This window comes from Fulmarus glacialis, unplaced genomic scaffold (genome assembly GCF_000690835.1).
Source record: "Fulmarus glacialis isolate BGI_N327 unplaced genomic scaffold, ASM69083v1 scaffold4059, whole genome shotgun sequence".
In the NCBI taxonomy this organism is placed as follows: Eukaryota; Metazoa; Chordata; class Aves; order Procellariiformes; family Procellariidae; genus Fulmarus; species Fulmarus glacialis.
Genome location: NW_009235034.1, coordinates 1 through 12,011, shown reverse-complemented (window position 1 = coordinate 12,011; position 12,011 = coordinate 1). Strand labels below are relative to the sequence as shown.

Here is a 12,011-nt window from a genome sequence, read left to right as displayed (position 1 = left end):
CCGCGGCCCCCTCCCCTCCCCGAGGTAGGTGCCTTCTTCGGTGTGCTCTCCAGAGCGGGGTCTGCAGCAGCCCTGGGTTGATCTGCTTCCCCCGCTGCTTGGGTCGGGGGGCTTACTTACTGTTGGCGACGGCTTGGAGTATGTGGGGTTTGCAGGCGATACCTGCGGTAGGGTAAGCGGTCTCAGGCTGGGAAGTCGCATGGGCACGCTGCTGGAGGAAGGGCTCCAGCGGGGGGAGAACCAAAGGTGACACCGATAGTACCCGCTCCCATCCTTCCTGAACTTCGTTGTGGCTGCGGAAGGGGTTGGAATAATCTTCTGTTTCTCTGGGACAAAAGTGATAGGATAATGTAATGTGTTGCTGTATTACTGCCCAGTTTCAGTTGTTCAACAGAACAGCAGCTCAGTAGTCGCCCATCAGTGATAATTCTAACAGTGCAACTAGCTGCTCGCCTTTCGTATAAACGTCTAACCCCTTCCTTAGTCCTGCTGAGCTCTTTTCCTCATTAGAGAGCACAGCGCAAGTCTAAAACCCTGGCGATGGCACTGAAGTGGTTGCTTTTCCTCTGCTTTGCTTTGGTTTCGCGTTTGTCTGTTGAGGATAAAATATACTTGGCAATGTGAGGGTGTGCTGCCTGGCTCTGGAGGTGGGAGCCTGGGCATTCCCAAGCAGCTGCTTTCTCATGCCTGTAAAATTTCTGCTGCATCTGCCAGCCTGGCTGACAAGACCCCGGGACCACTGACGAGTGGAGCTGCCACGCTGCTCGTGGAACAACGAGTGGTCCAACAAAGCATGAAGTTAACATGGAAGCGTTAGTCATCTTGGTCCGAGGAAAAGTCATGATTTTAATCATTTTGTGACTTTGCAGTGTGAAACAGGAAAAGATGTATCATTACTGTACCTTGGGTACAGTTTATAAAGATACAAATCCTAGCAATTATTACTCAAGCTTAACTTCAAGGAGTACCTGTACTCCTTCCTCATAGCTTTTATGTATTGACACATTGTCAAAAATAAATTAAGCCACAGACTCCTATACAAGAAAATTTCCTTGAGCAGCTGACCTTGGTTGACACCAGTAAGATCACTGTGATGTAGAAGCATCAGTATGTGAACCTGATTTTTGGCTATTACATCTGAAGGTGTATTTTTCCTCTAAAGAGTAAGTTTTGGGGCTTGAAAAGAGGTGCTGGTGTGGCTTTATTTCAGACTGAAGGCTTGATCTGTTCCCTTCAGAGGCACTGATAGGGATCACAAACATTTGCTGCTTCATTTGTTTTATTGTTGGATCTTGTTTAAGTTCTCTGAGATGAGAAATTAAGATTTTAGTTTTTTTAGTAGTTTGTGCTGGGTTTTTTTGCCCTTTTGAGAAATGCAAACTCCCCTGCTCTTTGCTGGGAATAGTGAGATCCATGTAAACCATAGCAGCAGTGTGGGTGGGTTGCAGTTGAGATTGCAAAATGCCTTGGAGAGAAGAGTGCCTTGCGTGCTGCCTCTGATCTGTTCTGGATGCCTCTTGCTAGTGCTGGGAGAGACTTTGAGGAGTGCTGGGAGACCTGTCAACTCCAGCTGACATGGAGAGGATGGATACTATTGCAGTCAGCCATACATCGCTTCAGCAGCTGCTGCAGTGTGATCCACAGTTGGATTCCCAGGATTGTCATATTGGGGATGAATTTTACATCACTGCAGCCCGGTTCAGGAAGACACTCAAATACAGGGGTTGCTTTTAAACTTCAGGAAAGTTTTGGCACTTGCTTTAAGGTAATCATCCTGACCCAGGGTGTGACGTTAGAGCCGAGTTCCTGGCTGAGTGGTGGAGATAAAGTTAGTTGGAGAGAAGGAGCTGAGTATGCTGGTGTGTGGGGCCACAGCATGCCATGGCAGTCCCAGTTCCCAAGACTGTCCCAGTAATTCTCTTTTCTCCAACATTTTTTTAACGATTCCTCCCTTTTGTGCTTCAGTAACATGATTTTGTTAAAGTAAAAAAGTGAAGCTACTCAGTAGCTGTGTTTCCAGAGTGTAGGTCTGAGAAAAATGAGTAAGGCTTCATTTGTCCAGGCTGGACAAAGTCCAGATTGTGCTGCACTGTTACTCCCTCATTTTATTCTTCTAGGGCTTTGTACTTCCAACAAGAAATAAATGTGTATTTCACAGGGATGTCAGTATCAAAATAAGCATATAAAGGTGCTTTGCATGTAAACACTTTAAAAATAAAACTGCTACTGTACCCATGTAAGATCATTCAAGCTATCTTGAGTGTCACTAAACTACACAGAATCATATGCTCCAGTATACACATACGTGTTTGGGGGAGAATTGGAAAATTAAAACCTGTGTTGTCTGCTGAAGGACAGACCTGTGTTGTCTGCTGGAAGGACAGACCTGTCCTTCCACAGTGTAAGAGGAAAACCAGCCACCGCAGCCAGCACTGAACCATAAATCAGAAGGTTTTCTTTTTTGTTCATAGTTCATATAAAAAAATTTTTTTGAAGAAACTGAATGGTAACTACACCTTGATTTTTTCATGAAATCTTTTCATTAAAAAAAAAAAAAAAGTATGATTTTGTCCCAAACGAAAGACTTTTGTAACAGCTTAAATCAAAAGGTTGACACTTTGAAATTCTTCTTATATAGCTTTTACACTTCCACAAGACCTTAGTAATCAAAAGTGCCTTTCTGATTTTATCTAGCCAAGTCACTATGTCCATTTATTTTGGATATTGACCTCACTACAATTAGTCATCATTGAAGCTACAAAATATAATATGCTGGATGATACAGCAAACATGAGCCAGATTCTCAGATCTTTTGGTCTGTTAGTCTATTCCTACACTTCCCTGAGTGGACAGCAGTCCTGGTCGAGGTTACAAGGTTATGATGTTACCGGGTTTCTCTAGTGAACTCCATTATAATGTGCTTTTTCCCTGATACTCAGTTTTGTCTCCAGAGCAGTGAACCTCCAGTGAGAAATTTGCAAGCTGCAAAATGCTTCTTAATCCTGAATGATGATGAATTTTTGCCTCCTGCCTTCTCCAGGATGCACCAGCAGAACATTGCCCAGGTCTGCTGGGAGTGACCTGTGGGAGTAACACTGTCCTGGAGGCACCGGCTTCGAGGGTGGTAACGTAACTGAGAAGTGGAGATTGCTGAGCCTGGGCTGAACACACCATGGGAGCAAACACCTCCAGCAAGTCACCACCCTTCAATGAAAACGAAGATGGTAAGAGCTTTTCCTAGTTGTTGTCTGGGACTGCAAAGTCCACCAGTGCAAGGACTGTGACTCTGAGAGTTGCCGCCTGCTCCCGTGCTGGGGCTGCAAACACCCTGACATCTTGGTTAAGCAAAGGTGTATCAAGGTCTGCAGCAGCAGCGTGCCCTTGGTCTCCTGCCGAGCTGTGGGCAGGTGTCAGGTGGTCCTTTCACCTCCCCTCTCTGCGGCCGGGCACTGGGAGAATAACTGTTGGCAGAGGTTTGGTTTTGAGATGTCTCCGGGACACTGCCAGGCACTTTGAAGGCAGGGAAGAAATGCTGCTGTTCTGGAGACAAGGGAGGTTTGTTCTGGAGATCACAGCAAGAGAAGGACTGGTATGAAGTGTGGTGGGAAGATAGCTTGAGCGATGCGTGTTCCCATCCCTGCTTTGGGCTTGGTGGGAGGGCCACCAAGAGAGACCCGGTCAGCAGCAGCAGAGGTGGAGGTTCCTGGTGAGTGCCCAGCTGGGCAGCTCTACCTGTTGGCACTGGGAGACCAGCACACGGGCTTGGTCAGCTGGAAAAGGAGAATACATTGCTGAGAGCAGTACTGGAGGCCAGTGTCACTATGCTGCCAAGATTATAGAGACAGTCATTAAAACATTGTTCCATAAATATATTTCCTGTTGCATAAGTCAGCTTGCTAACTGCCATATGGGCTTTCACCTGGGTACAATCATAAAATGCGTATGTAGATAAATAAAAGTAAAATGTATGAGAACCTATATGACTCATAAACTGCTGTCCCAAAGGTCAGGACTCCAGTCAGGGAGGACGTAATCCTGATTACTGGGGACGTAAGGAGAAAAGGAGGGGACACTGGCCAAAACCTGGTCTTTCTTACTCAGCTCCTTGAGGGAGAGGTCTCGAGGGAGAACGTGCTTTCATTCTGGAAAGGCAGTGATTATATCCCGAGTAGCATCATCAGTGCTCATGGCACGACAGCTCCTGCCCCAGGCTCCGGCCATCCCGCTGTTCAGTCTCGGTGCGCAGCTCCCGATGCACGCGGCTGCTTGGGGAAGGAAGAAGTGACTCTGCGCAGCAGCATGTTCCCCTCACTGTCCCGAACCACCCTGCTGTGATCCGGCCTTTCCCTTGTGCGCCTCGGTTTGTCATCCCGCAGAAAGATTTTGCAATTTGGGGTCTGCATTCGCTGCTGTCGCCCTCCGGGCGCAAAGGGAGCCGGCGAATCGCTCTGTCCTCGCACGCTGCGCGTGTGTGGCTGTTTGGCTAAATTGGCTGTTGTTCCCAAATGAATAATGCAACTGCTTGCAATTTTTCTTTGTTTTTCATTTTTTTTTCCAGTAACTTTAACGCAAAAAAAATCCGTGCTGTGAGGTTTTCCTGGAGATTTTATTCCAGGTGCATCTAAATGCTCAGTATTGGCATCTTTCATAAATAACTACCTGTGCTAGCTCAGATTGACTAATACTTTTCACATTGCTGATCACCTTCCTTGGGGTGGTATGTCCTGCCTGTGAGATTGACTGTAACAAATGGAATTTTCATTGGGGTGGCTGGTCTCTCTGCTGAGCCTTTCTCTGGGTTTGACACGCTTCACGCGGTATCAGCTCCTGTGACTGAGAAATAAATAACACCCTGAGCAATGCAGTGACCTGTGCGGGGTGACTGTCCTTGGGGCAGTAAATCTTCTCGGACAGGTCATTTCTTATGAGAGCCGGTTCTGTGCTTGGAAAGGGCTTGATTTCAGCAAACAAAACCTGACAGCATGTGAAGCCCCTGTTAGCTTTGTGGCAAAGGGCACTGGGCTTTCCAAGTGTGAAATGCCATGCCCCAGGCTCGGTGCGTTTGTGTGTCGTGCTGGCAAGTCAGGGGAAGGGCCCAGTCCTGACCATCTCAAGGGGTTCGGTGCTGATCTGTTGAGTTTCAGGTCACCCTTGCACCCAGATACAGTGTCCAGACCGGTGCAGTTGTGCTTTCATGGCCCTGCCCAAATTTAAAAAGCGGTAGCACATTTTCTCTCTAATTAGTCATATTTTAATACACTGAGGGGAGAGAAATCCAGATGAAATGGGGATGTCCCCTATTAACTTTTCCATTGCCTTGGCAAATTTGTGACCAGAGACCAGATCACCTTAGATGTCACAATCTTGTCCTTATTCTAATTTCAATTAAAATGAAAATGAATTAAGAGCTGCTGGATACAGCAGGAAGCAGCACAATGGCTCTTCTGCTCCATGACACTGGCAGGTCACTTCACTGGGCTGCAGCTGGTGGATATCAATCCCACCTCTTTAGCTGTGCCATAGAGACTTTTCCTTTGGGATCTGTGTAAACAGCAATAGCGTGAACGGTGTAAGTGCTCCGGTGCCAGGGAGGCATCTGATTCTTCACAGCCCAAGTTCCACCTCTGGCAGTTCCGTGCTGCAGCTGTATCCACCGGTCGGGCCATTTTCTGCCCGATGCGGCTCACTGGGGGCGTCGCTGGGACCCACTGCCAGGGGAGGCGGAAACATCCCGGTCTAACGAGCATTTTGCCATTGCACCAAAGAATTAGGTCTGCTTGTTGGAGAACTGTGCTGTAATGTTCAGTGATTTCATTTCTCTATACTGCCTCTCAATTTGCTTAAAAGTAAAAAAAAAAAAAAGACTTGGAGAATACTCAGGCAGTTGCAACAAGGTGAAATCTTCTGCAAAACAAGGTTGTTAAGGAGCTGACTCGGGGGGGAAAACATCTGGATTTATGTTGTGCTGTAGCTTTCTGAATAGCCGTGGGCAAATTACTTCACCTTCCTGTGCCTCCGTTCTTCAGCAGTGGGCTCCCTTCTCCTCCCACCGCTTGGCCGTTCGCTCCGTGGAGTGTGGACCCCCTTCTGCCGTGCAGAGACAGGCGACACACAACAGGGCAGTAGGGCTCACGCCCCGCTCAGGCTCCCGTCATCCTTTGATATTCACACATAGTGATAGCACCTCTTGCATATTTTTCCAAATTGCTGTTGCTATAATTTGACTATTTTCTGTGGCACCATGAATTTTTTTTTTTTTTTTGAGATGGCCTTCTCAAAGGGGCTTGCTTTGCCTTCGGCTGAAGTGGGATGACAGCATGATTTTTCTCTCAGCGTTTCCTCTGAGTAGGCACAGTTGTGGATAATAAGCTGGTGAGATGAAAAGAAAATGTAATAACCAGACAGAAGGTTCAGTGCTGCAAGGTGGTCTCCCCTCCCGATGTAGTCAGGATGAGACCATCTTAAAAGCCAGATTTTTTGTGCTGCTTCTGGGCAAAAGGGTGTGGAAAGCATCCCAGAGGGTGGCAGCCAGATATTCTCCCCAGCTGGCCAGATTTGTTGAAAGGTAAAGCAGAAATAGGTAGTAGGTGAGGACAATGGCTGGGTGAGATGGACATACATCATTCCGTGGTCCTTTGCCAGTGTCCTCTCTAGTCCACCATCAGCTGTTGTGTCTTTAAATTGCCCCGGGGCTCAGAAGAGCACTAGATATATCTTTGTTCCTCTGCCTGGATCTGCACTGAGTTCGGCTCCCCGATACGGAAGGACTTGCATTAGCATTCCTGATCCTGTGGTAACACTTGTTTTCCTGAGGCTGCAGAGCCGAGAAGGAAGAGAGGGAAGAAGTATATTGAAAATGGGGGAAATTACAGTGACAAAAGGAAGACGAATTGTAACAGACCGTGCGGTGTTGTGCTAGCTCTACTGGGGTGGACGACAGGGATGGGGGGACCTGAGCCCCCTGAATCATTGACTTCCACTTGGCAGATGGAGTCTGGGGGCTTTGGCAGGGTTGGCTTGTCTCCAGTGAGGATGTTTTTCATGGCTAGTTAGGTTCTGTATTTTTTATCTAAATACTGTTCCTTGAACCTGGGTTTAGAAATACAACCCCTACTTTCAAAATGATATTTCATGCTTATGCTTGTTTGTTCTTTATAGCAATTGTATTATCTTCCTTGGCATCTCTTAAACATAATTTGTCTGAGTTGGCATATTGCATGAATTTTCTCCCTGAAGGGAAAATGCTTTGGCTTTTTCATTGTTTTAGATGCCATCGGGCAGTGAAATGAGGCTTGTCAAATCTGTAGATGTGGATTCAGGATGAAGAGCATGTGTTTGGTTTCTGATTTGGACACCACAAATTTCAGTACTCTTTGGAAGTGAAACTCTGGACTGGCTCGCTGTGAAAATCGGGGATGGTAGGAAAGCTAAAACAGAGAGAGGTTAAAATGTGATCGTATCTAGTTCGAGAGTCTTAAATAAAAAGTATGCGATTTAGCTTTCTTACAACCAGCTCAGTTATAGACCTCTGTTTAAAATGTTAATGAAAACATTAATATTAAAAGACAAGGAGGTAGAGGGTGTTAACATGTTCATGAAAGCATTCCTGTTAAAAGACAATAGAGGTAGAGGGTGTTAACATGCAAAATCTGGCTGCCGGCTTAACTCCTGTGGATTTGCAGCTGTTCCAGATGTTAATGTCTGGCTGGATCTCTGCGGTTCGTGGCCTGCCCCCCTCTCGCAGAGCCCTGTGCGGGGTCCCAGCACCTGGGACCTGAGACTCCCCTCTCCCCGCAGTCGTGGGCTGCGCTGTGCGGCACGTAGCTCCTGCAGCGAACCTCTCTCCATTGCGGGCACAGAGGGCTGCTTTCCCCTCTCATTTTTCCCTGTAGGTGATAAGCATCTTCACTCTCCCTTTTTATTCTGCAGGTATCCACTATCCTTCTCTCAGATGGTCTAACTGGTAAACATATCTAGTTAAACTCAATCATTATCAACTTGTATTTAGCTCTGGTATTTGCAGCTGTTGTTCCAGGTTTGAAAAAGGGCTTCTCTGCCTAAAAGCCAGTATTTTTTTCCAGTGGTATAGCTGGAAACCATAAACTTTGCTTTGGTTAGATTATGGCATCCTACCTGAAAAGACAATGGCAATGAAAAGGACACATTTTTTAATTTAGTGTGCCTGTTTTAAAAAATTATTCTGAGAATGGGTTACCCAGTGGGTATTATGCTCCTGGCCAGGTATGCAGTGGCTATTTCCAGCCTCTTTTTTGGAGGAAGTTTGGGCAGGCTCAGCGGACTGTATGGCAGTTTGGTGACCCTCATGCATCATGTTTATGCTGAATGAAACCCAGTCTGCCTGGGTAATTTCTTTGGAAAATACATGCATTTAATTAAAAAAAAAAAAATCCACTAGCAAAGGGTGAGTACACTTCCCTATAGTTGTGTGGTGGCAAGGATCTAGTAAGTGTCTGTCCTGTTATCCTGGTATTAGCTTAGAGGCAGGACGTGTCCCGAGGAAAATGGGTTTATTTCTGACTGGTATCGTGCACAAGTCTGTAACGAGGAAGATTCATCTCTTGCTGTGGCAGAGTGATTAACAACAGCTTCCTTGCTGGCAATCTCATCTGATAAAAAGCTCTGGGGACAAATGCCTCTCGGTTTCTGTGCCATTCAGTTCAGTTAATGAAGAAAGCAGCAGATGACAATTATGTCGAGAGCTGCACTTTTCAAGACAACCTGTGGTCTCAGAAAGCAGAGAGAGGGAAAGCTCTGTAGCCTGAAGCACAAGTTGCTCACGGGCTGGTGTTTCGGTGAAAACAAGACTTCAAAGTGACTGCGCCTATTTGCTCCCCAGATGACCGGACACTTGGTGTGTGGGTCCAGTACTGGCTTTAGCGCCTGGCACAGCCGGAGCCCAAGTACGTCCGAGCTCTCTGTTACAGTAGGAGTTGTCTGGGAAGATTTGAGCAGGCTACAGTCCAGTCCTCCAGCTCTGCTGCAGCCGGAGCCTGGAGCCAGAGCAGTGAGCCATGGCACAGCGAGAGGGCCGTGGGGCTCGGCGTGCTCAGACCTGTCTTCTTGTGGATGCTACGAACGTAATTGAAGTGTTTCAGGTCAGCCTGAGAGGGCAACACCAGCGGCACCCGATGGAGCTACCAGGCAGGGCTTTCATGCAAGACATCCGTTTAGAGCCTGTGCCTCGGAAAGCCCCCATCGGCAGCGAGCACCAGGTCGGCTTTGGTAGCCCAGCCCAGCCTGTGGTTTGACAGCCTGGAGCTGCAGACCGCGGCTGGAAGGGCACCTACGGGTGTCCGAGGCTGCTGTCAGCGGACTAGAGCAGGCATAACTCTGCTTCTTTGTACAGAAAGTCCTTTCATTCTTATTTCGCTTGAAGCTGAAAGGTAAAGAGGACTTGAGGTTTTCCTCTTGTTTAGCAAAGTGCTGGAGGCGGTGGGAAGTCTTGTCTGGTGGCAGAACACCCGCTTGTTTGTGCTAACATAGGGTAGTGACGGTAATAGCCCCACGCAGACCTCCTGGGAGGCTGGGGGTTACAAAGGACAGGTATTTCTGAGAGCCGAACCTGGGCACAGCGCTGCTGCACCAGCGTCTTGGAGGAGGGTTAGCAGGATTCAGAGCATTCAACTCTGTAATCATTGCTGTGGTACCTCATCTAGCAATCGGCAGCAGGGTTTGAACCCAGTACAGTTAATCTGTGTTTGCTGTATGCTCATTTGATTTGCTGTTTCTGTGGATCTATTTATTGCCTGAGATGAAACACAGGCAGCTTCGTCCTGGCTGATCAGAAACACTTGATATGTAGGGCCCTTCAGATAAGCACTTACAAAACATTCTCCCTTGCTGTGCAGATGCCCACCTCCCAGCCCATCTCCAGCCAGAGGGGGAAGTGAAATGCACGTTCACGTTCCTCCCTCCCTGTTTCAATGCACGGTCTGCAAAGCCGCTGCTCTTCTGTTTCCCTTCTGAGCAGAAACAGCCATTCTGGATGGTGAGTGGCAGCGAAGCTTGCGTCCAGGGTTGCTGTGTTTATCTTGCACAGTTATCGAACGGTTGTCTAGAATACAACAAGGATATGAAGATCCAGCTGCCCATTTATGTCTTCACATGGTATAAACGTTTGATGGACTAAACTTCTTTGCATTTGGTTTCATCAGGAATAAGATGAGACTTTCATGTTTAACAGGCAGGGCAGAGCGAAAACATTCACTTGATGGCTCCTTGCCTGATCTGCCATTAACAAAGACTGACCCAGGGAACTTGCCTTTGCAGCTGAGCTGGAAAGAAAAAAAGCCTGTTAAACACCAAGTTTTAAATAGCACCCAAATCTCCAAAAGCAATAGAAAATTGCTCGTTTTTCTCAGCTCTTATCTTAAGGAAAAAAGTGTAAAAATAATGTAATATGATCAAATGGTTGCTCAGCCATTTAATGTCTGCATGTTTGCTCTTTCTTGCAGTCACCTTCGACCATTTTGAAATTTTGCGAGCTATTGGGAAGGGCAGCTTTGGAAAAGTAAGTATTTTGTGAACTAATCACCATTTGGATGGCTGGAAATGTAACTGAGCAATGGGCAAATTAGAGGCTCACATGAGAATAAAGAAATAAACCCCTGCATTGTCAGTGAGCTTTGACCTGAGCTTCAACTCCTGATAATCAAGAAGGAATCACAGCCCGATTCCTCATCCATGCCATAGCCACGAATTGTATTACAGGAGATTAAAATGAGATACTGGTAAATCAAATGAGCTGAATTTCATTATGTTTCTGGATAAGCATTTCTAAGATTCCTCAGCGAAGCAACACTGAACGTTATGATGCATCTTTAATACAGAACTACAATCAACATGAAAGGCCTGGCGATTTTTTTAAGGGGATATTTCTCTGTGGAACACATTTTTTGTTATTAAGCATCAGGTTACAGTCATATTATGCTGTTATGGAATTCCACGCTTGTATACGTTGACGGAATTCCAGAAGGTCATTTGCCTCTTCACATAAAGGCACTCTCATGCCAGTAACGGGGTGTGTCTTAGGTGCAGAGTGCGACAAAGATCTCTAGACAAAGAGATTTATTCGGTGGCGAAACAAAAAAGGTCGACTGAAACTTGGCAGATTCATCCCAAACTCATAAACTGTTGTGGAAACAAATCTGAAAAAGCAGTCTGTTTTGTTTTGCAGTTTTACAAACTCTGAGTCTTTCACTGAAGCAACATTTCTTTCTAGATTTGATGAAATATAACTGTAAGAAGGGTTAAAATTCAAACCCCAATACCCCTCCAACAAAGCCCAAGGTTCTTTGTGAGCTGAACAAAACTTATCAAGAAGGGGGAGATCAGGTGCTGCTCCCCAGTTCCTAACCTGTAGTGGAAAGGACTCTTGCGAACAGTAACTGATGTGGGAGGGATGGACACAACCAAGATTAGTTAGTGCTATTAAATAAAATGTTGACTCGTGTGCGATTCCCTGTCTCCTATCTTTGTGGTGATAAATTCCTTCCCCTCACCTTCCCCTTAGCAAAATTTCTTCTTTGGCTGAAAACTGGGTGAGGGATTTACTGGTGATGTCCAGCGTTGCAGCGTCAGTGCATGGAGTTGTGACTTGGCGGCGTGGACTTTGCTAAAGCCACTGGAGAACGCTCGTGTGACCATGTTTTACCTGCGTAGATTTGCTGACAAATCGTCTCTGATTTATGCCTTTATTTGCTCACTTAGGTCTGCGTTGTGCAAAAAAACGACACCAAGAAGATGTATGCCATGAAATACATGAATAAACAGAAGTGCGTGGAGCGTAATGAAGTGAGAAATGTTTTCAAGGAGCTGCAGATTATGCAGGGCCTGGAGCACCCCTTCTTAGTTAATCTATGGTAAGATATTGCTCCTTTGCTTACTGGCTAAGTCAGCATTGTCCGTTGAGACCAGACTGGCCCACTTTTCTGCTGCAAGCCAGTTTTGGGAGCAACTGGTGTGTTGCCATCCGCAGCATGACGGGCGTC

General features: G+C 46.5%; 1 protein-coding gene across 1 annotated transcript; it reads left to right on the top strand.

Annotated features, from left to right (window-relative positions):
* The first annotated feature begins 3,172 nt into the window (after positions 1–3,172).
* LOC104082630 (serine/threonine-protein kinase 32A-like) lies at positions 3,173–11,886 on the top strand. Its single transcript, XM_009585832.1, has 3 exons — positions 3,173–3,224; positions 10,476–10,531; positions 11,731–11,886. The coding sequence occupies exons 1-3, from the start codon at positions 3,173–3,175 to the stop codon at positions 11,884–11,886; spliced, it is 264 nt and encodes an 87-aa protein (XP_009584127.1).
* The last annotated feature ends 125 nt before the right edge of the window (positions 11,887–12,011 follow it).